Source organism: Ctenocephalides felis, unplaced genomic scaffold, assembly GCF_003426905.1.
Source record: "Ctenocephalides felis isolate EL2017-DRISC unplaced genomic scaffold, ASM342690v1 CF-g0.4_SCAFFOLD_00845, whole genome shotgun sequence".
Classification (NCBI taxonomy): domain Eukaryota; kingdom Metazoa; phylum Arthropoda; class Insecta; order Siphonaptera; family Pulicidae; genus Ctenocephalides; species Ctenocephalides felis.
In genome coordinates this window covers 45,756,342-45,784,326 of record NW_020536999.1, presented here as the reverse complement: position 1 = coordinate 45,784,326, position 27,985 = coordinate 45,756,342, and the positions used below count along the sequence as shown (strand labels likewise).

The 27,985-nt window shown below is 28.8% G+C and overlaps 1 protein-coding gene across 7 annotated transcripts; it reads right to left on the bottom strand.

Annotated features, from left to right (window-relative positions):
• Nucleotides 1–901: 901 nt before the first annotated feature.
• On the bottom strand, nucleotides 902–27,967 carry LOC113370072 (calcium-transporting ATPase sarcoplasmic/endoplasmic reticulum type). Of its 7 annotated transcripts, none has more exons than XM_026610772.1 (13): nucleotides 21,437–21,535; nucleotides 19,858–19,999; nucleotides 13,574–13,591; nucleotides 7,136–7,218; nucleotides 6,133–6,237; nucleotides 4,282–6,057; nucleotides 4,002–4,214; nucleotides 3,726–3,919; nucleotides 3,520–3,622; nucleotides 3,319–3,452; nucleotides 3,130–3,247; nucleotides 2,893–3,010; nucleotides 902–1,071 (listed from the first exon to the last, which is right to left on the bottom strand). In XM_026610772.1, the coding sequence occupies exons 2-13, from the start codon at nucleotides 19,973–19,975 to the stop codon at nucleotides 1,040–1,042; spliced, it is 3,012 nt and encodes a 1,003-aa protein (XP_026466557.1). In that variant the 5' UTR covers nucleotides 19,976–19,999; nucleotides 21,437–21,535; the 3' UTR covers nucleotides 902–1,039. The 7 variants fall into 7 exon arrangements, with proteins under 7 accessions (XP_026466557.1, XP_026466564.1, XP_026466542.1 ...); XM_026610779.1 differs by lacking the exon at nucleotides 902–1,071 and adding an exon at nucleotides 1,092–1,501; XM_026610757.1 differs by lacking the exons at nucleotides 902–1,071; nucleotides 21,437–21,535 and adding an exon at nucleotides 27,824–27,967 and having other exon boundaries at nucleotides 2,562–3,010.
• Between the last annotated feature and the right edge of the window lie 18 nt (nucleotides 27,968–27,985).

Genomic DNA, 27,985 nt, shown 5'->3' with positions numbered 1-27,985 from the left:
TGATAAGGGTGCACCAACATTTAAGAAAAATATGTCCCTTGTTTAATATTTATTTGAAAATGATTAAAACTGACATTCATTCACATTTTGCTATTTAATGCCCAGCGAAAATGATTTTTAAAAAATAATTCCTCACACTTTCATTGTACTGCAAGAAGTATAATTAATATAGTGTAAGCTCTAAATTATATACTCTTCTTTCATCTATATGAATGGTAATTAAATTATGATTATCTGTAGATAAAAACGACAAAATATTTGCAAAAACAATATCTTTTTAGCCAACAGATCATCTATAAAAAAAAAGTATAAAAAGTAAATAATAAGAAACAAAGTAAATCGTTTGTTATCTTTTATTGTAAGATATTTACAGATAAAATTAAAATATACAATATGTAATCATAGTCTAAAACTTATTTTACTTTGTATAAATAAAGAAAAATAAGTAATCGCATATTACAGTACTGTTTAATTGTATATGTAACTTTTACTCGTTACTCTTATCACAGAGTAATCAAATTGACAAGATGACGCATTCTTAATTAATAAATGATTTGGACTTCTATTATTTATTATAAGTTGGTAAATCCTTGAAGGCAACACAGCAATTTGATGATATCAGCCTCCGCCTATTTTTCCTCAAATGAATAACACAAAAATCCTATCGATAATTAACTAACAATAGCACGGACTTATAATACTAAAACGAATTATGATTTAATTCACATTATCCTTACGGATAAATGAAGTGTTTGTTACAACTTACAATAAATGTTGTAAAAAGTTGATAAAGTTACAAATTGTACAAATTATTGTTATGTGTGGTAGTTTACTAAACAGAGTAAAGTAAACCTAACACACAATTGCATATGCATATATTATTATTCTTATATACATATAAACAATAGTGTACAATTTAAATCCCTAATCTTTATTTACAAAAAGAAATCAAATGTATATAATCCTTATCATAATATTTACATATTAATTTATTCATGACTTTTATAATTTTGTTGGTAATGTATTCCTTGTTGAAAGTTTACCACTTTGTTTTGTCGACTTCTTCTCCCACTAAAATAAAATTGTCAGTTTAGTTCGTAACATTTCAATAATTGAATGTTTGATAAAAAAAAACTCATGCGTGATGTTTAATTAAAATAAGGAATTTTTGTATCATAATTAATTTATACATGCTATTGAATATGAAAGGAAAAATGTGATTTTAATATCAGGACCAGCTGATTTAAAAACACATTATTGCTTTTAATTTGGGATGTAACTTGATTTAGTTTACATTTGCTGTCATATGTATAATAATAATTTTGAAATGGATTGATTTTAATTTTGAATCTTTGCCAATTTTCCATGTTACTCAGGGTGGGTGTATATTCCAACAGATTGGAATTGTGTTGGATCTGCATTCATTGTGATATGTGTGAAGGGGTGTTGATGCACACATGATTTCCTCCCATTTAATGGGATACTACTACTGGTTCGGCCACTATTATAAGAGAAAAAATATATGAATAATTTTCACAATATATGATTTGATATTCATTAGAATTAGTTATAAAAAAAAAGCTACAAAATAAATGCAAAAAAATTGATACTTACATATTTCATGCCATTAATTCAAACTGAAACAACACCAGCTTCATAGTTCTCAGCATGAGTTGCTACTGAATAGTTAGTTAAAGTGCTCACAAAAAACAAATTAAGACTAATCCTTGCTTATATATTACAAATATGCTTTACAATAGTAATTTGTGACGGCACACATCTTCCATTATAAAATGCCTCAAAATCGTAAGTTTTAATAGAAATGTATATTAAATTACATATTTAATATATCACAATTAGTAAAAATCAAAAATAATTTTAAAATATTTGTATACATTAAATTGAAAATTAAAAACATCACTTTACTGTTGAAAAAATATATTTACAATTATATATTCATAAATTAAAAATTTACTACTTATAAGTATGAGCTTAGGAATCTGTGCTAGCTTTGAATAATAGATGCAGGTATGACATTCATATAGCAATTTTAAGTTGATAAAATGATAAAAAAAAATAAGCGTATTCAATATATGGTTTTTGGATATATTATATGCTAAGTTGATTAAATAAACAAATCCAACCCGAACAGCAGAAATATGAGAAGTCACAGTATAATATTTACTTTAAAAACTAGCAGATTAAGAAAATATCTAGTGTAGTATTAATATAGAGCTCAAACTTATTGCACATAGAAAAACGATCACTGAGCGTTTAACTAAAAGAACATAATAAATATAAACTTAGATTTTCCCATTGTGGGCTTGATGTTTTTAAGTTTTACTAATATTACCTAATTATATAAGTAGATTTGTCACCTCATAATTGTAAATGCTTAAAAAATGTTTTATACAGTCATACATATTTTATAACATGTTGCACACTCGTAACCCTTGTTAAATTCTATATTCAAATTATATATATATATATATATATATATATATATATATATATACATATACATATATTTATATTTATGTTATCAAAAATTATTAATTAAGTTAATTTATACAAACAGTTTATGATGGAAAATACATCACGTAATAACACAATGCAGAATTATGCTGTAAACTTTTTATATTAGTATTTCACTCATTGCCTGTACCTCATGGGTCAGGTAAGTTCACCATCAAATTAACTGTTAATTGAGGAGGATTCTGCACTCATATGTAGTCCAGTTATAATCACTGCACACTACAGAAAGTGGTGACAATTGGGTGCTTGGTTAGCAGGGACTGGTAAGTCGTATTTAAATTGGACCATAAATCAACAAACCAAACCAAATGGCCCATGTTAGAACTAGCCAATGGCATTTATAGAAGATGCTCTCACCATCAGTGATCTTTCGCGCAACAAACTTCAGTACTTCATCAAGCAATATAACAGGAATAGAGAATTTCATCACAGTGATCCATTCATCAGGAGACAATGGAGTTACTTGGAAAACAGCCTGCACAATAAAATGACATTGATCAGTGAGAATCTAACTTAAAGCGACTGAAATCTCATGAACTAGTATTCAGAAACTTCAAAAAAATAAAAAAAATTAAGTTGTGTTATTTTACTTACTGATAAAACTTCTACATGTAAAATGACGAAGTGAAGAGTGAAGGAGAGAGCCATGGATCCTACCAACCACATGTTTTGCCATGGGGGCATAGCAAGAAGAGATTGATTTTCAGACAAACTACAATAATTTCATATTATAAATCTGTATTATATATTTTGTGCATATTACAGAAAAAATCTTAAGTTTACCTGTTCATTGCGTTTAACATCTCAATTGTTACAAGTACAGACAAAGCCATGGTCATTGGATGAGGATCAGTGAAAATACCACAATCGACTCCCTTAAATTCGTCACCACCACCAAGACATTGCAAGTGATGAGTCTAGAAATAAACATAATACGTGTTATTCCAATTAATCATAAATTGTTACGTCATAAATATCACATACAAGTTGCCAGTAGCTCATTTGTGGACCATATGGAGAATACATGAACCACCAACTGGCAGCTCCAACAGTGGCAGCACCTACATACCCTCCAATAGCCATGTATCTGAAATGAAAATGGTATTTCATAAAAAATATTTACATAATTAAATAATTAAACAGTTGTATTGAAAAAAACTAATAATTAACAGTTGTATCAATAATTATACCTGAAGAACAACCATCCAGAGATAAGACCTTCATCAGCTTTACGTGGTGGTTTGTCCATAATGTCCAAGTCCGGTGGGTTGAAACCTAAGGCAGTAGCTGGTAAACCATCAGTGACCAAGTTGACCCACAACAATTGTACAGGGATTAAAGCTTCAGGAAGACCAAGAGCCGCAGTCAAGAAGATTGAAACAACCTAAGCAATTAAAAAGGTTAATAGAAATAGTAAAAAGTAACAAGTTATTTTTTAATACATTTTTTTGAATTTAAATACTAACCTCACCAACGTTGGAAGAAATCAAGTATCGGATGAATTGTTTCATGTTGTTATAAATAGCGCGACCTTCTTCAACAGCAGCGACAATAGAAGAGAAGTTATCATCAGCTAACACCATTTCAGAAGCAGATTTAGCTACAGCAGTACCAGAGCCCATGGCAATACCAATTTCGGCTTTCTTTAAGGCAGGAGCGTCATTTACACCATCACCAGTCTATGAAGAAAACATTAAGTACATAAATATTTGAATAAAATTACAATGTTTTATTAATTGATTATACCATAGCAGAAATTTCGTTCATGCTCTGCAAATATTCTACAATCTTTGATTTGTGAGCGGGTTCCACACGTGAGAACAGGCGAGCATGAGCACAAGCATTCCTCTGTTCGGAAATTGGTAGATCATCGAATTCACGTCCAGAGTATGATTTTCCGGTTGTATCCTCATCTTCTGTAAACACACCAATACGTCTGCAAATAGCTTCGGCGGTAGCCTTGTTGTCACCAGTGATAACAATTACGCGGATACCGGCAGCGCGGCAGCGAACAATGGAATCAAATACTTCTTTACGTGGGGGATCCAACATACCGACGACTCCAACAAAGGTTAGATTCACTTCATAGGTGTAGAATTTAGTGGAGTCTCCAAGATCCATATCTTCTGGTTTCATTGGGTTATCAGCGGTAGCCAAAGCCAAGCAACGAAGAGTATCACGTCCAGTACCGTATTGACGAGTCAAGTCAAGAATGCGGTTCTTAAGAGTTGCATTCAGTGGTACCTTGGTGGTTCCTACACGAGCGTGTGTGCAACGTTCCAATACACCTTCTGGGGCACCCTTACAGAATAATTTAGGTCCAGTACCTAGACGAGAAGCTTTCAGTGGAGTACAATAGGAAGACATAGATTTACGATCGCGAGAGAATTCGAGAGTGAACTCTTTTTTCCATTTGGTTTCAATTTCCTGGCGGACGGCGATGGCAGCAGAACGACGGTCTAGTCCTTGTTTAGAAACATTGAATGGATTCATTTTTTCAGCCAATACAATCAAGGCGGTTTCGGTAGCTTCACCGACTTTTTCGAAAGCTTGTTTGAATTCGTTGAAATCAATAGCGGAATCATTGCACATGATACAGATTGTTCCTAATTCATGCAGGGTGTCAAATTCGCTGGCCTTAACTTTAGCACCTTTCAAGTATACATCACCAATTGGTTCATAAGTGGATCCAGTGATTTCGAATTCAGTGAAACTGCTATCGCTACCTTCAATTTTGTCAAAGACAAACATACGAGATACAGACATCTGATTAGTGGTCAAAGTACCAGTCTTATCAGAGCAAATTACTGATGTGCAACCCAAGGTTTCTACTGAAGGCAAAGAACGTACGATAGCATTTTTCTTGGCCATACGACGGGTACCTAAGGCCAAACAAGTTGTGATGACAGCAGGTAAACCTTCTGGAATGGCGGCTACAGCGAGAGCAACTGCGATTTTGAAGTAGTAGACGGCACCCTTGATCCATGAACCTCCGTGAGCAGGGTCATTGAAATGTCCAATATTAATAGCCCACACGGCAATGCAAATAACGGTGATTACTTTAGACAATTGTTCACCAAATTCATCAAGCTTTTGCTGAAGTGGGGTCTTGATTTCTTCAGTTTCTGACATTTCAGTACGAATTTTACCAATAGCAGTGTTCAAGCCAGTGCCGATAACAATACCACGAGCTTTTCCAGCAGCTACGTTTGTGCCAGAAAACAAAATATTCTTTTTGTCCTGATTGACCGCCCGTGGGTCTGGGATGGGATCGGTGTGTTTTATTACAGAGACTGATTCACCAGTCAAAATAGATTGATCGATACGAATTGTCGTGGAGAAAATTTTTATGAGACGGATGTCGGCGGGAATTTTGTCTCCGACGGATACTTCAACGATGTCTCCGGGAACGATTTCCTTCGCGCGTACTTTTTGTACACCGGCCTTATCGCCACGGACGACTTTTCCCATTTCTGGTTCATATTCCTTAAGAGCTTCAATAGCCGATTCAGCGTTTCTTTCCTGTAATAGTAGATTAATAATAAATACTTCAGATCTTTGTTGAGATCATCAGATTTTGATGATCGAAGTTCTTACCTGCCAAACACCGACAATAGCGTTAGCGATTAAAATCAGTAAAATGACGAAAGGTTCAACGAAGGCAGTGAAAGAATCTTCGTGCTCTTCAAAAAGGGCGAGAACCTGTAAGAAAAAATGATTAATTAATGAAGCTCTCATAATTTAGTATAATATTTTAGGATGTTTGAAGAACTCACAAATTATCTAATAACGCACATTATGTAACTATAAAATATTGAAGAAATATTTTCTAGATAAGCTAAATTAACGCCGCGATTTCACGCCGTTTAAAAAGTCTTGCAAACGTAGGACATCGCGTATAGCGAATAGAGCGTAAACATGTGAATAAAAATAGAAACCAGAGCAAAACATCAGTGCCAGATTACAAATTGTAGGCACAAATTAGGAGACCACAAACACTTTCCTCAAATAGATTGCTTAAAAATTAGATATTTTATAAAAGCTGACTTGAATATAATTCTACAACAAACTTTTTATATTTTGAATTTGACATTGAGAACGAATACATCTTATATAATTTAGACACTCAGAATTATGCGACACTAATGAGCCAAACAATTCAGAATGCAGTGCCAAAAGTTTGTTTACGGAAGTACTGATGCACATCGAGTTCGAAAAAGATTTTTAACAGGGTCACAATTAGTACCAGATAAATAAGTGTTATCCAACAGATGCGACATGTTTGCCAATTATTCAATCCTGCTTTGGTCGTTATATTCGCGCGACCGACCTTCATAAATCTTCTGCTTTCCAGTTTATTTTAAAAACGATTTATGATAGTCGTACAATAATTGCTTTTTTTTGTTGGTTCTGATATTTAATTTTATAACTATAAAATAATAAAAAATGATTATGTACATCACAAAGAAAAATAATAATGCACAAACAATCAAATGCATAAGTAATCAACACGAAGTAATAATTAATAAAACATCTATGAATCTTCGGTTAAAAATATGTACTTTTCCTTTGCTTGAATTTAAAATAACAATTTACTTACGAAAGATATAATAGCAGCTAACAGTAAAATTTTAACTAGAAGATCATCGAATTGTTCAAGTACTAATTGCCAGATGGATTTACCTGTAACGAAAAATAATAATCATTATCCAGATAAAGATAAGAAACATTGGCGTGGGAACATTTGATAAAGTTAAACTTTGATAAAGATAAGTAATGTGATATATCACAAAAACTTTCACATTAACGCAAAAGATTAATTGATTATAATCTACTTAGAAGCTAGACGTGGTTTATAACAAGAAAAGTATTTGATTTTATTTAATAGTAAATTTTTAAAAACACAATACGTTTGATAAAATAAATTCTAAAATCTTTGTTTTAGTCTATTAATGTTTAATTTTGTAATATTCTAAAGTTTCAAAATATCTACATTTTTATAGTCTTTTCAAATCATAAATTTCAAAATATAATGTGATTCGAAAAATCTACATATTTGCACATAAAGCTAAACATTTATCTCCAACAATTTCTGTCGAACACCTTAATATCCCATTAAGAAATGCGACAGTAGAGCGTGGAAAACTACATTAAAAATCTAGTATACATCCGAGAAAAACTTAAAGATTAAAAATAGATAAGGTGCACAGAACATGTAAACAAGCCAGCGTAAGTAACGTGTTGCATATCACATGTTAAACCTAAATGATAGCATAAGTGTTAAGATTTCTACATATGTTTGTATATAGAATAAAATACTGGCAGAAACAAAGAAAATTGCATATCTTAGAGTTATTTTGAGCGACATGTTTAAGAAATAAAATTCAAGAGCTGTGCTATGTTAAGATAGGTTTACAAAAAAGAGAAGTAATTAAGAAGTTGATATAAGAGTGAACACATTACAATTAGAAAAAATAATATGTACATGTAATATTTTTATATCATATTTTGTTCCGTCATAAATAAAGCACAATGATTCAAATTTTAAAATTTTATACATATTTATATTATTCTAAATATAAAAAGAAGCATTATAAAGAGTATAAGGAATATTTAATCTATTAATTAGAATTTTTTCAACATAATTCTTTGTAAATCAACACTTCGATCGAATATAGGATATGATGATTCCCGTATCATGATTTTGATAATATATGATTTGTAATAGGATATGAAGATTTCCTTATGAGTATTAAATATATAAAATAGGATACGACCATCCCCCCTCCATATCATGATTTTGATATACAATATATATTTTGTATACGATATATTTTATATATATATATATATATATATATATATATATATATATAAATATATATATATTAGATATGGGCTTATTATATCCGAAGCTGGATCGACTCGGATTTGACTCCGCTTTATGGTGGAGTTATATCCGCTAAACAACTCCACGACTCCGACAATTTTGAAACCGAAATACTCGAAACAAATGTGTTCTATAGTACGCTGTTTATGTATCTAAGGATTTGTCAAATCCCATTAATTATTTGAAATAAAAATTTATGAATAATTATCAATAAAATAATTTTTCTAAAAAATTCACGAATAAATAACGGATTGTAAAATTTTTCTGGCGACCAGATGATCGACTCAGTGACTCGTATTTTTAGCAGTGTTGACCAAAGTAAAAACGCAAAACTTGAGAATCAAATTTAATTTAATGATTTCCTTTTGATGAGAAAATAATTGAATTTTTGGATTAATTTTATATAAAAATTATGTAGTAAACTTTGTAATAAAAGAAAAACATAATACCTATGCTTTCAAAATTTTCCTTCTGCTATTTCCATTTGAAAATTAATATTATATCGCGTAGTTCGAATTATATAATTGTGTAAAAGTAATAATATAATACTGAATATTTTTTACTGCTTAAATGCTAATGATATCACTGATGAATTTTGTACTCTAAAGCGTTGTTATTTCAGGCTATGGAAAAACAAGATTAAATAAATGTATTTCGTTTCGTATATTTTTCGGTGTTTATATTCCTGATTGCCGTCATTTACGGCCAAGGATTGTCGTAGTTAAAAATATGACCTTTTACTATTCAATAAATTATACATTTGACCTATTCACACTTGAATACAATTTCATTGTTCTGTATCTTTAAAGTAACATTTTAAAACAACATTTCTGGAAAATACACAATGGTATTTATTTTGACTTTTATACCTAAAAAAGGTCATAAAACTGCCTGCGAGACAAGAAAGTGACCGCTTCCTTCCCATATTAAAAACGACAAAAACACTAAATGCCTCGTACAGATTTAATAGCAGTTTAAGGAAGTCGGATATGACAAATCCTGTGAAAGAACTCCAATCGGATTCACTCCGAGGGAGGAGTTGTATCCGAGTGATAACTCCGGAGTGAGTTACCATCTCTAATATATATATATATATATATATGTGTGTGTGTTTTTTGGTAAAAATGTAAGTTTTTTGATCATACTTAGTAGTTATTTTGACTAACATTAATCTCTAGTTATTTATACGGTTTCATTGATATTCGTCGTCGCAAAGACATTTATTTATGCAATATGCTCTATAATCGAGGGAGTATGTTAATGAAACTATGTATCAATTCATTGCTAATCAGTTCACCAATTTCATCTAATGTAAAGATTCTTCTTCTGTATGATGTTTCAATGATGAGTAAAGCGTGACGACGAGGTCATCTCTGACTAAACTGCCGATGAAATGAATGACGTCACGTTCACGAACACGTGTACCCTGGGTACTGGTACCAAGTGACGTCAATCACTTGCAAACGGTAATCACCCGGCTAGAGTTGATCGCTTTGCTAAGCTATGGGCAGGCAAGTGCGCGAGCGAATTGCATTAAGATAACGAAACTGAATTGGAAATCAGGAATGTTTACGAATTGTTTTGTATGTGAAGAGAAAGAACAATGTTAAATGAGCAACGTAATTTAGAAGGATGTTCTGTGAAAAATTGTAACCGGTAAATCTACATGTTTCAAGTGACGCAATGGATTTGCAAGGATTTTTGGACCCCTCCTCTGGATATTTAAAATTAACCCCATTCCCCAACCAATATCACGTAATTCTTGAATACCTACAAAAAATCGTAATAATTTTGGAAAAAACATTGGCAAATTTTGGATTTATTTCTCAATTCTGTTGAAAAATAAATACACAATAGACGTGATATCTTTTTGTGAAATCCACACCCCTCTCTTTTCAGAGAAATTTGCACAGCTGGCTGGCTCTTAATATATAACTAAACGGTGTTTTCCTTGCTCTGTAGTATTCACGGAATTTTATTTCAATTACATCTAAAATTGATAGGTATTGAAAGGTAACTGTTATAAATTAGCAATTATAATTTTGAGTTTGACGTGAAATAATAGTATTATTAATATGATTGGGAAAGAACAAAATAATTGGTCAAAATTAATCGATCAATTCAAGACAATATTTCAGTGTTAAGGGGCACAACTAGTGTGAAATTTTCAAAAAATCGAATTTTCAATTTTTCCATGTTTCGATAGGTTATACCTTTAAAAATAACATACCAAAATTTTGAATTGGTATCTTAAATAGTTTTTGAGTTACAGCCATTTAAAGAGTATACATATAGTATATAGTATAACCAGTGGCGTCGGAACCAAATTTTTGATGGGTGGGCTCGTTTTTTTTTTCATATAGGCAGCCAGTGGTCTCGTTTTTTTTGAGATATTAGCCCATATAATTTTTTGAAATTGATGGGTGGGCTGAGCCCCCCCATCAAAATTCATGGGTGGGCTCAAGCCCACACAGCCCACACGGTTCCGACGCCACTGAGTATAACGATCATTTTATCTTTAAACGCGTTTTTCTCGAAACGGCATTTTCCGAATTTGCTGCAGCGATTACTCAAAAACAAATAATCCGATCACTATCATTTTTTCACATGTTCTATATATAGTTCTCCGTAAAATGAACTATCGATTTTTTGATCGGATCAAAAATCGAATTTTGGCAGTCCAAAAAGGACCAAAATTTTGGGTAAAATTCGACTTTTTTTTAAAAAGTCCGCCATTTTGTCATTTTTTGATTATTTTTTTATCGTAGTTCATTTTACAGACAATATTATCTAGTTTAATGAGAATTTTTAATTTTTAAATTTCATCCACGTAGAAGGCCGGAATCACTGCAGCAGTGTAGGGTCTTTTTTTCGCGCCGTTGGAGATCGACGATAACTTAAAAAATATTTAATTTTTTTCTTCAAAAATTTTACTATGTATTCTTAAAACATGTGTAAATATATTCTTAAAATTTTGAAATGATTGATAAAGTATTTTTGTTAATATAAATTCCCAAAAATCACCTTTTTTTAGGCGGTTACACTAGTTGTGCCCCTTAAATGTAATTGGCATTGAATGCGTAATGGTAACAGCTATAAATGTTACCATTCGAAATTTGTTAAAAAAGTTAACCGAAATTAAAAGTAGTGCGTCATCAAATGTAATAATAACACGTCACAAATAATCAAACACGCCACCAGATCAATTAAAACAAAAAAAGGCTTTGTATGTATAGATAAAATATTGCATCATCGTAAAAATATGCTTTTATGAGAGAGATCGGAACTAGAACATACCGATTTCACTTCTTATCATCGCGTGAGATGATACTTCTGATAATAATATTGTACATCCTTTGTCTCTAGTGAAACATGAATCAGCAAATTCTCGCTCATTCTAAATTTTAAAATCGACTTAAAACATTTCTTGAAACATTAATGAATCAACAGGTGTCTTGGCATGAAACTTGATATAATCTGTTTTATGTAAGTGTCTAGAAATAAAACCATCAACGCGGTAAATTAAATTAAATCATATTTCAAAGTTAGACGTAGCATGCCGACGAATATATAAATCTTGCATTTTAATATATTACAGTTGCATCAGCTGGCAAATAGAAGCTTATACATTATATGTTTCCTTTGTAAAACCCACTAGTATATTTTTGATTACAAAAATAAATTTAAATGAACAGACAAACCAGACATACATTCCTATTGCATGTATTATAGTCAGATAGAATATTAATAGAAGCATGATAGATAATAAAAGAAATAATGGATTTCCCTTAATTTAGAATAGAAAGGTTTGTAAAGACCTATATATTAAAATGACTTAACACTTTTATACAATTTTGTTTCATAAGGTGTGAAATATAAATGAAATAATTTTTGGATTCAGGAATACCTGTAAGTAGTTCTTTTTCAGATTTTTTTAAAACTGTTCCAGTTTAAAAATTATGAATTGAGACCAGTAAATGACAATTCATGGAAATCCAAAAACGTTAAATAAAAAAAAAAACATGTAACCAATATTAATGTAAAATCAATTACAATTACAAAGAAGGTAAACCGCTTGGTGTAAATATTTAATGTGTGAAAACAAGTAATGGGTGATTAATTATGAATGTAATTCAAGTGCATTGCGTGCTTCGTTGTATAGACACGTAGAGTGGGCAACATTGAATAAATACAATATAGAACTCGACATATGACTTATTAACACGTATTAAATTGTGCTGATATGACAGATACTTGGAAACCCGCATTTGATACAAAAATGATAGAAATAAATTATTCGACGACACAATGGCTTTAGATATGGGTTAATCATTCTAGTTCAACAAACGTATGCATTAAGTTAATGATTTCCCTATTACGACGAACTTGATGAAAAAATATTAAAAATATAGTTAAGTGATGATAATTAAATATTCAAAAATCGATAAAGCGTAGATTGAATTGAGAGTCGATTAAATAGGAGTCTTCATTCAGTAACTAAAATAAAAAATGAATCTGAAGCATTGCATAATATTACAAATGAGAGATTGTTAAGTCATATGGCGTCTAAAAACATTGAGAAATTCGCAAACAAAAGTTCTGGCGAAAAAACAGACATAGCAAAGATAAAATTACATCGCATATTATAACACTTTTATATAATAAAATAAGCAAGATATTCATTACATTTTGGCATATACGAAGCAGTACAAGGAAAAGGAAATAAAGACGAGTAAGCATATGGGATTTACATTTAGGCGGATCTATGTGAACGCGACGAGAACTATGAATTTATTTATGGATATGGATATATATATATATATATATATATATATACAAATATGCATATGACATGCATATGTATAAATATAGTAAACTGCATACATTTTCGCACGATTCTAAAAGGTCGTCAACCCAAAGCTCGCAACACGCTATACAAGCGCTTGGTCGAATTAATGATTATCTAAGTCAATCATTTTACAATAAAATCAAAATTATCAAAATCATGACATTGAATTTAATTATCCTTTAACGACAATACAAATTAAAAGCTAACAAACTCGGTAAATTTTGTAGGTAATTGCTTTATGCAATCAGTAGAAGTAAAAGGTAATTATAATAAAGAGCTGCCTCTAGATTGAAACTTACCCTCTTCCGTTGGAAGTTCTGAAATAAAGAAAAAAATAAATTAATATACATTATAAATTCAATCATATAAATAAGAATAAATCAAATCTAAGTTCTTAACTCTTAATTGAACATACAATTCAACATGCAAACATATTCATCTCTCAAAATCGAAGGTTGCTAAATAATAATATTAATATTATAAAAAATTCACATTAGCAATTAAAACAACAATAAAATCTGTGATAACTTGTTCAAGAAAAGACCTAAGATAAAATCGGTTAATCTGAAAAAAAAAATACAATAGAAAAAACAATGATAAAAATATAAATTTAAATATAGAACGGTACCATCTGTAAAAATGTTTAGAATTACATGAAATACATTTTGCTCAAATTTACTAAGCATTTAAAATAGTAATTCTGTGCGAATAGGCTATTATATACAAATTAATTCTATTTTCGATATTGGGTTTAATTCTTGGAATTAGATCGATTTATCTAAATGAAGTAGCTAATGTATTTATAACAATTTACTTTAAATATTATGATAATTTGTGAGTCAAAGAGATAGTCATCGACTGAACAAAAAGCAATTAAAGGCAGATTTTAGTTCTATTGCAAACTGGACTTTGATAAAGAAATCGAGTCAAAACTATATACTCTTTATTAGATTTCACATGGTAATTGTATGATTAGCTTATGCTCATAGAAGCGTAATAAATAGAAATCAATATTTTCATCTGCATTCTTTATAGCTCTGCATACAACAGTTTTATGATATTTAATTAACTAATTAACGAACTGGTTCGCATAAATAAACACTAATAAAGAAGATACAAATTTCGTGTTCAGTGAATACAAAATGAAATTCATAGCCTCTCTATGACCAAAATGAGCAATGAACATTGTCTCTAAAATTTTGTATAAACCATCGTTGAATAACAATGAACTCTTCACTTAAAATAAGCATAATATAATATAATACAATATATATAAAATAAAAATTAGAAAAAAAGAAGAAATTATTGTGAAGAAAAATTTGAATATTATTAATAAAAGCAGCAAGATATTTTACAGAGACCTGGCTTTAAAATTCAAAACAATCAAAAGGACAATTACGAAAGCTAAAAACTATAAAATGTACGTATTTGAAATGAGATCAGAAGAATATAGAAGTGCCTATGTAATTCGGCTTTTGGATACCATAATGCATAAAATCTTATTATAATACAAAAACATTGATAAACCCAGATTGAGGAAATCAATTTGTTTTCCATGAGACTTAATCGACATTCGTCCAGAATAAACAACATGCCAATCCAGTATACTAAAATATTTCTCATCAACAAACGAAACAAACTTCTAACGATGGTGATAGAACATATGGTGCTCATTTCTCATGCACTGACAAACGAAAATGCAATCCGACAAATTATTTTTAGTTTAACGAAATGGCCTTGAAACCAAAATAGTAACACATGAAATGATAAATTTGGTAAACGATCGGATATGGAAGACCAAAGTTTTGACTTCTTTCAAATTTGATCGATAGCGCAGGATGGTCTTTCTGGCCAATTCCCCACTGGCTTAGAATTATGTAGATCTTGTGATTTATTTTAAGAGAGCGACATTACTAACCAGTTATAGCATACAGTGTATGATCTAGCGATTTAAAAATAATTGGCCAAATGTAATTGATTTAAATTCTCTTCAGAAAATTGAATTACCACCTGCTATTAAAAATTATTGCTCTAAATATGCAATTTTTCATTTAAGATCACTTTCCAAATATGCAAAAGGCAACAAAGAAAATCAATTAAGCTAGTAAAATCTCATAACAAAGTTTATTGCAAGGTAATTAAATGCTGATAACCATTTATTTCAATATAAGTATTATCTATCTAGAACAAAGAAAAAATAATAACGTACAAAATCCAGATTTTTTTTAATTACATGGATGGTGTCTAGACAGTGGAATTAAATTTTTGTTAATCATTTTCATGATATATTCAAAAAAGTGAATAATTATAAACAAATATTTGGCGTAAATATAATAAAATACACAATTAAATATAATCCCGTTGGCAATACAAATCGTGGGAAAATTATTATACAAATATTTATAAATGTAGAATGTCATTTACATTTACAGCATTTGAACTTAATTAAAAAATATTTAGTCGTGTAATCATGCTGAATCAAAACGTTATTGAATTCCAAAGAAACATGTTTCCTATTTAATTAAATAATCAGATTTAAAATAATTAATATTTAACAAATATTATTGTCTAACATTGACGTCTGTAAACAGGACCGCCCCAAAGTTACGGCTGTTATTACATTCATATGCGTTTAAAATTCAAACAATTAAAATAAAAGATTTTATGACGCATGTAAAATGGAAAATCAACATCGAGAAAATGCATGGTGACATTAAAATAATTTTATTTGCGACAATTAATTTTATCTCATGCATTGTTCTACTGTATTTTATGATATTTCATAGTTTTACACTTTTTCCATAAAGCGCAAATCGCTAACTTCGCGATCATTTTTACGTTTTAATGCAAAGCATGAATCATTTTATAGCTAGTTTGATAAAAAAAAAATGGTTATTTTCATTAAATGCCACTTATGCAAGAAAAAAGTTTATGAAATTCTGTATAAGTCTGAAAACCATATAATCGCTTGCATTCGGTATAAAATACAATTAAACTAATTAAATTAAAGAAACAAGTTTAAATTTTGTTTAAAATATTTTGCAACGTGGCCTACCGATCTGTCCCGAAAAGTTTACCAAAACACTTACAACATAAAATATTACAATGTTTCTCGTTTTTCGAAATTAAGCATCGAACCACATTTTCTAAACATTTTCATGTTACATGAACCGCCAGATAATTATTTCATGTTTACACCTAATCAACTTAAGTAAACAAAAAGCATCGTACAGGTATGCTCAAAATGTATTAAGATAAGACTAACTAGTTGAAAACTTGGATAAAACCTTGCCTTCAGTACAATTTCCAAAGCATTCTTAAACTTATACACTTTTGTATGAAGATTTTGACTAGCTTGATAATGTTATTGTAAAGTATGTAAACCATCTTCATTAAAGTTTGTAAATATAATCAAGTGTGTAGACGTCTTGTGAGTCATGTTTAGCAAATATATTAAAACAATTTGGCATTCTCAAATAAATTAAAAATGTCATAATTAGGAGAAATCTTACAAATGTATAATGCAAAAGATTAACGAATAAATATTTCAAGAAGTGTGATTACACGTTAAGATATATTAAGATTATTGCATTTTCTTATATATAATAATATGATGAAATCAAATGCCTCTTCCTATGCACGAGTAAAAATATATTATTGGTTAAAAAATCTGCACATTTCAAGTTTCGATAAGTCTTTTATCCCTTCATGAAATCTTCATTCGATATGTTAAACTTCATGCGCAAAACAAATATGGATATACTCGGCAACAGCGCCATGGAATACGTATGTGTAGTATATATGAATAGAAACAAAAAATTTGCATAAATAAAGGTCAAATAAATGTTTAATCACAAGAGTAATAATGCTTAATATATAAAAAATAAAATGCAACAAAAAGATTACAGCAAAAACATCTGTACATAAAACGCTAGTACAATTCGTCAAATGCAATTTGGTATCAAATATCTTCCACGTTATAACACAACTCGTAAGCTTTTCCGCGAAAATAAATATTTTTCAAATCATACTATAAATGATTTTCGTAGACTCTAGAAATGATTGATTTAATCGATTTGAAAGTGTGCCAAAATAATATATCAAAAAGGCGAATTGAATGACATGCAAATCCGAATCAAAATTTTAATTTTGCATTAGTATTCAAACCAGAAGATTTGAAGATTTGCGAGAGTCTATTACATCATGTAACTAATATGATTATTGCTAAAGACTACTTAGAAATCGTCTGTCGATCCAAATTGATTGAATGGACTGATCAATCATTGATTTAGAAAATATTGCTTGTGGAACGAAATAAAGAATTAAAATTAAAACCTGATATATTTTCGATATACAAAAAAATCAGAAAAAAAAATTTCATAAAAAATTGAAACAATTTTTTTTTTTCAAAAGCAATTATTTTGTTAAAACAAGCAGAAAGTTCTTTGAATCATTCAAATCGGACGCTTAGTTCTCTCAAAAACTGCCATTTTTGCACATTTAACTCTGTATCGTCGAAATGACTGGACCTTCCATTGCCAAAAACTAATCAGCACACATCCCTATCAATAGAAATCCAATGTTTTTTGAACTATTCAAATTGGTTAATCCGTGCGCCCGGAAACATGGACGAAAAAATGACAAAATATGTTCAGGTTCCAAATTGGATTTAGCTATATCATCTGCTAGTTGTTCTAGGAGCAGGTCTAGTTACTCCTAAAATTCACTAAACTGGTATTTAACAATTAGAAAAAAATCGTCTAATGTTTAGCAAATATATTAAAACATTTTGGCATTCTCAAATAAATTAAAAATATCATAATTAGGAAAAATCTTACAAATGTACAATGCAAAAGATTAGCAAATAAGTATTTTAAAAAGTGTGATTACACTTTAAGGTTTATTAAGATTATTGCATTTTCTTTTGGGTCTACGAATATCCACATGGCAAACAATTCAATTTCCTACATTCCTGAGCTCACAGAAAATCCTGCCAAATTTTGATCATCTTGTGAAGTCTCAAAACCAAGCCAAAAGTCAAAGTAAATTCTAGAAAGAATGTGCGAGTGTCCGCAAAACCTCGCTGGCCGCACATTATGACGTCAATGCTAATGCGATATCGTTCTATTGTTTGTTATTACAAAACGAGCAGCAGCACGTGGTGCGCCAAACCGCACAAGAACCCGAAATGAACACGATTTGAAATAAGATTGACATAGATACAATGAAGACATGTACTCTGAAAACAGTTGAGTAGAAGAGTAATATACTTCCAAACTAATGTAGAAAAAGATGAGAACTCAAACCAACACATTATTGAAACAATAAGAGGCTACAGGTATCATTTACTGTTCACAGAAGAAATTTGTCTCACAAACTTGTGATAGCCCTTACTTATTTCAAACTCACTGAGATTGATCATGAATCAATCCGTTAAGGTCCAGTTATAAACTTTGGTTTATTAAAAGATTATATTCTCATAAAATATCTAATGTATATAAAACTAATGCTACTTCAAGGTCTAGTTCAATGATTACCATAACTAAGAAAAATACATTAAATTAAAACTATAAAAAATACCGTAATGCAAGATTAGTTGGCACTATGAAAGAGAACGAATAACAAACAACAACTTAAAATCATTTCTAAACGTTATCCATAATGCAGGATAGACAATAAAAATGTAAGAATTTCAATAATGAAACTAAAATTTTGAAGATAAAATGTAAAAAGGTAAATGAGCTTCAGGAAGTCTCAAGTCTTGAATTATAAACGCAAACAATCTGATCACAGAAAATCTAAAAGTAAAACTATGCTATATCAGAAGTTGTTATAAATAACATTTTCCAAGTGTGGCAAATTACTAAAGTAAAGAGAACTTTAATCTGAACGAAGTTTAATTGAGATTTCAATTCACATGCACTAATCTGCAACAATTAATGATGTTGAATATTTTCTGATAGTAATATTGAACTAATAGAACTAATAGATTATTTCCTATTACTCAGATCAGAGAAAATCTAAAAGTAAAACTATGCTATATCAGAAGTTGTTATGAATAACATTTCCCAAGTGTGGCAAATTACTAAAGTAAAGAGAACTTTAATCTGAATGAAGTTTAATTGAGATTTCAATTCACATGCACTAATCTGCAACAATTAATGATGTTTAATGTTTTCTGATAGTAATATTGAACTAATAGAACTAATAAATTATTTCCTATTACTATTTTGCAATATGAATGAGTATATTATTACCAATTTAATTTGTTCATTACGAGATGTAATTAACGTAAGGTTTGAAAGAGTCTCAGAAAAAAATAGGTTATCCAATACTATTGGTTTTACATTATCAACATTTTCAATAATGTAATGTTTGTAAATAGAAAATTAATATCGCTATAATAGCCTGTACAATAACAATTGTACCGAATACTAATACCTCTTTAACTTATATACTCACGAAAGCAAAATTAACCTTAAATACATTTTACAACAACCGTCAAATACATTTTAAAACAACCTTCGATTAGTTCTTAATAAGATACTAAAACTGTGGTAAATAAGCATTCGTAAAATCTCACCATTAGGTCCATATTTAGCTTGATTCCTTTTAATTTGATCAGTAGACAATCCCCTTTCAGGATCTGTACTGAAATATCCTAAGACTTCGTCCACGGATTTCGCATGTGCGTCCTCCATGATTGCTTCTTACGCTCTTGGCGGCTGAAATAGAATATAATATGAGAAGCTTGAATAAAATATTTATTCCACCGATAGTTTATAAAATGCTTGAGAGATGAATTTGTATTTTAGGTTATCTAGAAGGGATATCGAGTGGTATATTTATATTAAATATAAGCCTGATTGAGTTAAAATAAATGCTGTGAAATATATAATCTGTAATTGATTTATGTTTGGTTATGTATAAAGTTAGGGACTGCAGATGATTCTAACCAAGCATAACCCAAAATGTGGCACAAGTTTAATTGAATTAATAAAAACCACGAACATGAAATGTATAATTTCCGGCATTATAAATAATTGGATTGATGGAATATGATATATTTCATTATTTTTTTTTACCTAAACGACAAAACTGTTGTGCAACAAGACAACGTACATATAATTAATATCTAATCCACATGAAATGCAATATATCCGGCATCTACACACGAGATAATTATAAATAGTCCTGCTATTTATTATTTATTTACTGAGCTTTCAAGTAAATTTAACTCGAAAAGAACATTATTTCCAATTACGTTGCAAAAAATAACGGTTTCATACACTCAACTTTTCACTAAAATCACTGAACTTACGTTATCTACGTGTACACATGCAGGTTAACACTAATTGCAATAATTAACACCAAGAATATTATCTTATAATCTAAAATAGAAACTAGCGATTTCGATAAATGAATATCATAAAATAAATTCTTTTTGTGTAATTTTATACGTCATTGTCTGATTCTACACATTTAGATATTCTGAATCTCACTAGCCAATGACAACAGTGAACTGAAATGCCTGGCAACGCTACCGAACCGAAGAATAGACCGACGCACGAACTGCGATCTCATACTACTATAGCCAACATTAGAAAAAGAAATTTATGATACTGCAAATAAAATCATAAAGAAATATTTAGTATTTATATTGTGAATAGGTAAAAATCTCTCCAAAGGCTTAATAAATAAAATAAAAATTCATTGGTTGAAAACGTAAATCAAAAGCCGAACATCAAAGAAATTTATTTTGAAATTCGGCGCGCTTTATGAATTCATATGTGGAATTTTGCTATTGGTCTATGATCATAATTTTTTGTTGGCATCGCGTATAAGAAGGCGTGCGGTATTTTTAAACTAAGCCAGCAGAATCTACTTTATGATTATGCAATACCGGATTGAAATATTTATTTTATTTTGCCAATTTATATTTAATAATAATTTATGCACAATATTTTATACCAAACGTTGTTTGTAATATTTGTTTGTAGTTTCACGTGTGTTTTAACTTTCCTTTATTGTAGTTCACAATCCGCAACACAAATCCAGACAAAATTCCAAATATTTGAAAAACAATTTTCAGCAAAATTAAAAATATTATTAATAATATTTTGAATTTACTTTGTATTTTTATTATTATTGCAAAAACTTACTCGTATTATGTCGATTTGTCCACCAATAGCAACGTAAGTAGCAACAAGAACTAAACCGTTCAAACTAAAATCACAAACTAATCCCGCCAATGGTACGGGCTGCCAAAGAACTGGGTGCCCGCGCAACCGGTAGGTACCCCGCCAGAGCGGACACTTTTAGCAACACATCAGAAAAGAGCGAAGCGACTTTCCTAATTATTTGGCAAGGATAAGCAAACGATGGCACAACCGAAATTCAGGAGCGCGCGGCTAATTTTAGACCACTAAACCCTCGCCTTGTCGAACGGGGTAATGCGGGCCTGGACGCCACTGGCTGATGCATTTATAACAAAATTTGTGATTTTAAGATTCGGTATCGGCCACGTCTGATTAATTACCTCAAATCTAATCCTACCGCCAAAACAATGCTGCATGTCTTTTAAATCATTCATCAATTTTAAAGCGTGTTCACAAAATCATCTAGGACTTTTGCAAGCGTGTATTGAACTTTATTAACTTTATTAACTTATATATCTTTACGTTTCAAAGGTTTCTGAACATTTTGGCATACCTTAGAAAAAATGGATGTATGTGTGTGTGCGTGTGTGTTTGTGCGGATACAAATTTTCGTCGACGATTTCGGAAATAATTCTAAAAACATTCGATTCATATTGATAAGGAGACGTGCTGATTAGTTTTTGGCAAAGGCAGGTCTAGCCGTTCCGAAGATACGGGGCAAAAAGTGCCAAAAACGGTAACTCAGTTTTTAAGAAAACGGAGCGTCCGATTTTAATAATTCAAAAAACATTTTACTTGTATCGACAAGATGAAGAACTGATCAAATTTTCATAAAGGCAGGTCTAGCGAAAATGAAAAAAGTAAAAAAAAAATGCCATTTGGCGGTCAAAAATGATCGTTAGACATATGCACATCAAATTATCAGATACTTTACAGAGATTTTAACAATAAGTATAATTTTTGTTTGCATTTTTGTTTGCAACGCGGCGCTTACGCGCTTTGACATTTTGTCTCTATGCAGTTAAAGCAGTACGATTGCTTTGAAAAAAAGTTCAGAATTTCCAAAATATGTCAAGATAAATAAAAAAAAGTAATTTTTTGTCAAATTCCTCAAAAATTTTCTCAAAAATCTAATTTTTTTGAAGTAAATTTTTTTCAAAAATGTTAATCGTTTTTAAAAAAATAATAATAGCCTTAAGGCTAGATGCCATGCGCCCCACTAATCCATTCTTATACTCGTCTTAAAAATTACTCTACTCTCAAAAAAATTGGAATGATTTTAAAATTTTAACATCAACGTTTCTGTTATCATGTCATTTTTGAGAATAATCAATTTGACTATATATTTTTGAGAATTATAAATATTTAATTAGCCAAACATTTAGTGAAGCAATAGAACAATCTTCATGCATATTTCAATAAAATTTAGAGTCAGTTTGAAAGAGTACTGCTGTACTATATTAAATATTAAGGTTTGCATAACATTTATTTAGATTTAGAAAAAATGCATTCAAAATATTAATTAACAAAAATATTTAGTACATTTTTAATATTGTATGTATTAGTAAAATATGATCTGATCCAGTAGTGCATCTATGCTGAGCTGATATGTTACTACAACTCTTACTGATGATACTACATAATATATTAAACTATTTCAGATTTAATGAATAATGCATTGCAAAATATAAATTAATAAAAAAATATTTAGTAAAAATTTATATTATTGATTAAAATTTAATCTGATCTGGTAGTGCATTGATGCTGCTGATGTTACTACAACTCTTCCTGATACTACATAATATATTACCATATATTTAGATTTAATGAATGATGCATTCAAAATATAAATTAATAAAAAGTATTTATAGAAAATTTACTATACTTTCTCTACAATATACTTTCTGAAATATAATTTAACCTAATAGTGCTTACAACTTTTACTGATACTACCTTTAGCGCACGATGTTATAGTTTTTTTGGCGATTATTTTTACCATGGATAGAATTATATATTTATAAATTTAATATTTAATCGTTAGAATTTCAATATACATTTAGGATTTTATATCTCAAAGAGACTTGAACTTTTTTTTAAAAATTGGAAAAAAAATATCCATTAAAATTTATAAATGAAACAAAAATCTTTAAAACAAAGAAAAACCGATAACGTACAGTATTATATTACGTGAAAATATATTCAAATTATAAACACATACGATAATTAGAATTCGTAAAATGTTTGTAAACTGGTGGAAAAACAAGTTTTTTTCATTTTTTTGAAAATGAAAATGTATTTAATCAATATTTTTTATATTTCTGTATATTATCCAATAAACTATTGCTTTTTCACTTTTTTGATTCTAATTTAATTTGAATGTATAGTTTTACAAATTATACAAAGTATACCTGTATTTTATATTAAAAATTATTAACGTTGATAATTTTGTGATCATTAAAAACACTAGTAAACAACTATAAAGAAATTCTAAATTTGTTTCTATATTATTACCACAATATATTAAGAAATGTTTGACGCCACTCGTATTCACAATTTTGTTTCAATTCGCATGCACAATTCGTCTCGGTATTTGCTTCCAATCCAAATAAAAACACCGTGCCAAAATTGAGAGAAATTACATAAACGACGTAAAAACTCGTGAATTTGAAAAAAGATTATGATATAGAAATATAATTAAATATTTCAAATATATCTATTACAAAAAATAAATTAACCAAATAAATTCACAAAACCAAACTAGAGGATCATCCGAACCAACTCTCCAAAGACTTGTTCTCATCAAATATATCCAAAAGACTTAAAAGAACCTACTCTAAATTTAAAAAATAACATATGATGTAAAGTAATTACTGTTCTATTAATTCATCCATTTTCAACCCTAAAATGACTACCACAGGGTAGCATTTTAAAATCTTATATTATCACATTTGTCACCAAAATTACTGAATGCCTTACCAGGCAGATTGTAATTATATGGAAACAAGAAAAAAACAAGTGAATTCCTTTTATGTATCTTGGATAAATTAAAATGACTATAAATAAAAATAAAAATATTTTACTGGTAACGTAAAAATATTGTAAAGTTAAATCCTATAATTTGAATCCTATAAATTTTGTCTCCGATAAAATTGTTAAAATAAAACAGTTCAAGTTATACAAAAAATAATTTTTCAGAGAGAAATGATAGTGGATTCGCAAATTTGAATAATTGTAAGAAGCATTTTTTTTCTTGTATGATATTTTTATTGGGTAATCTCATATTGATTAGTAACAATTATTCGATATTTGAGAATAACTGTGTCAGTGTACTGTGGAAAATTGTCAAAAGTTATAACAAATGTTATTCGAAAAAATTTTTATTGAATAACAATCATCAATTTCAATTATTAACACAAATATGAAATACAAAATAGTAAAGTGTTTTTTGCTGACATTAATATGAGTTATTACAAAACTATTCTTGATTGCGAGGTAACGATATTTACGTCACTACAAATTTAAAATAGAAATAAATCAAAGATGTTCATAAAACTCTATTAAATTTAGAATTATTTTCTAAAATTTAAGATGAGACATAAATTCATACACAAAATTTAATATCTATTTAAAAAATTTAATTTCAAGTATGTTGGATCGTTTTAGGTGGTACGATAAAAAGAATTAAATATTCGTTGCAATTCTAGTATCCGGAAATGCATTTAGAATTATTTGTAATAGGTTTTAGCTGTGCACTAAAATATATGTTCTGTAGATATTTAGAGCTACATATATGACTTAAATGCATCTACTACATGGGTCGATTTTTGTTCTTTGAGGTATATGAGTAAAATACTTAAACTTTTCCTTAAAAATCGAATTATTTCCTTCGTAGCAACAATTTGCTTTTGCTTTACAGTCTATAGTTTTAAAATAGATTTAATACATTTAATATGTTTGTGCAATAGATAGACTCATAAAATCGGTTAATCTTATACATAGTATGATATTATATGATTGGGCACATATCCAAAACTTTAAATTTTAAATGCAAGAATCAACAAAACTTAAATAACGATTCGAATAAACCAAACAGAACGTTTAATGTACTTTTAATAAATTTACTTCAATTTCGTATTTATGTTTTTATAAATAGTATTAAATAAATAAATAAATTGACTGCACTCTAGACGGAAGTAATATTAGAAATATTTAATTTTAGTAGCAGAAATGTTGTTCCAAGATCAAATAGTTTCAAGGTAAATTGAGGATTGCTAGATCATTTTAAATTAATATACAAATATATAAATTATATAAAATTTTTATTTGTAAAATATTATTAAAACCCGATTAGAAAAAAGTCAATTATTTGATTATTCAAGAATAATTTAAGCTGACAACAGTTACTTTGAGTATGATGTATGTTAAATTTCAAATAATTAACAATTTACAAAAAAAGAAATGTTACCTCTTGACAATAGCAAAATAATTCATCAACATAATATATTCCTCTACATTAAAATATCTATAATAGAATTGGCCGTATATTGTTTAAAATAAAATGAAATGATAATGACAAAATTTAAAAATAAAAATTTAAATAGACATCTATGTGATCTTTAAAAGAGTATTACTTAAAAATTGAGTGATAATAATAAATTATACATGAGATTGTTTAAATGCCTAAGTAATAAATCCAAAGAATATATTAAAACCGAAAAAAATCTTATTTAACGAATAAAGATCATCAATTTCAATTATTAACGTGGAATTGAACACAAAACATAAAATAGTAAAGTGTTGTTGAAATGAAATATTTAATATATTTATATTTAATATAATATTTTATGCATTTAATGTAATATTTTAATGCAATATATGGGTATCAGAGAAGTAATAAATTTGTAAAAAATGGTCCTGAAAAATATAATATATTACAGCTTTAATTTTTATTACATCTTCAATAATATTATTGCTACAACTTAATATGAATACGTATAATATTGAAATAGAAGAAAAAATTGAATAAAGAATAGAGAAAATATATTCAACTTTGAAACAAAAAAGCTCTCATGTCTAAAGTAATTCAAAAATATGTTCTTTTCATGAAAAATCAATGAAATAAATTAATTCTTTGTTATGAGTGAAAATAAGTTGATATTTTAGTACAATATATGGGAATCAGAAAAGTAATAAATTTTTCTAAAATGGTTCTGCAAAATATAATATATTACACCTTTAATTTTTATTATACCTTCAATAATATTAATGCAACAACTTGATATGAATACGTATAATATTGAAATAAAATAAAACATAGAATGAAGAATAGAAAAAATATACTCAACTTTAAAACAAAAAAGCTTTGGTGTCTAAAGTGATACAAAAATATGTTCTTTTCATAAAAAATTAACAAAATAAATTAATTCTTTGTAATGAGTGAAAATAATTATTTTCACTATATATATTTAAGTTAGTTTAATGCAATATATGAGAATCAAAGAAGTAATAAATTTGGTTCTGCAAAATAGTTTTGTAAAAAATGAAATATAATATATTACACCTTTAATTTTTATTATATCTTCAACAACATTATTGTTTCAAGTTAATATAGAAAAGTATTATATTGATATAGAATAAAAAATAAGATAAAGAATAGAAAAAAATACTCAACTTTAAAACAAAAAATCTCTTATGTCTTATATTCAACGAAATAAATTATTTTTTTGTAATTAGTGAAAATAAGAACATCCTTAAAAATTAAATCTTCCGACTCATAGTTCAAAATGATATTTTTTATGCAATTTTATTTTGCAAATGTTTAATTAGTGTTTATTACTGACTATTGAAATATAATTAATATAACATGAAGAAATAATATAATCTATAATAAATTTTGCATTTACTATATCTTGTGGAAAACGAATTAAGATATGTTGACTATATCAGATAAATTATGATTTTTTCCAGATTTTTCAATATTTATAATTAAAATTATTATTGACAAGTTTTTTTTTGTTTCCATAAATAGTATCATTCTGTAGTTGATTATAATTTGGCTCGAGATTTTTCACGCTTGTTATTTTGTAAACTGGGCGCAAATGCGCTTATCCACGTGTTAGCCTGAATCTAGGACGATATTTAAACCAATATTCCGATTCTTTTGAAACGAGATCTGTTTGACACTCATAGGCCATAACTGACACATAACGAAAATGAAATGAACATTCTGCACGTAACCAAATATCCATGTTGGCACATCCAAAGAAGAACACTTCAGATAAAGAACACTGTTTGTCAACACTGATTATGGAGTAAATTTTCACTGGGTTACACAATACTTTTGGGATGATTTTTTGAAAATTACAGTGAGTAAAAATGCAAGAGACTTACCGTTCTTTTCAATCCAATCAATGTGCACAAAAACACTAATTAACAAATCAAACTTCGTTCGGCTGTACTTGAATTTTGGAATGTGGTTGCTTTACTAACCATTCATAGAATGGTTTATAGAAATCTTTAGGTGAATATAAAAATCGTTTAAAACCGTCTTGT

Coding starts and splice junctions, on each gene's coding strand:
- LOC113370072 (XM_026610757.1), bottom strand. CDS start 19,975: ATGGAGGACGCACATGCGAAATCCGTGGACGAAGTCTTAGGATATTTC. Junction 6,058..6,132: donor CTATTGTCGGTGTTTGGCAG/GTAAGAACTTCG, acceptor CTACTATTACAG/GAAAGAAACGCTGAATCGGC. Junction 3,248..3,318: donor ATGTTAAACGCAATGAACAG/GTAAACTTAAGA, acceptor AAATTATTGTAG/TTTGTCTGAAAATCAATCTC.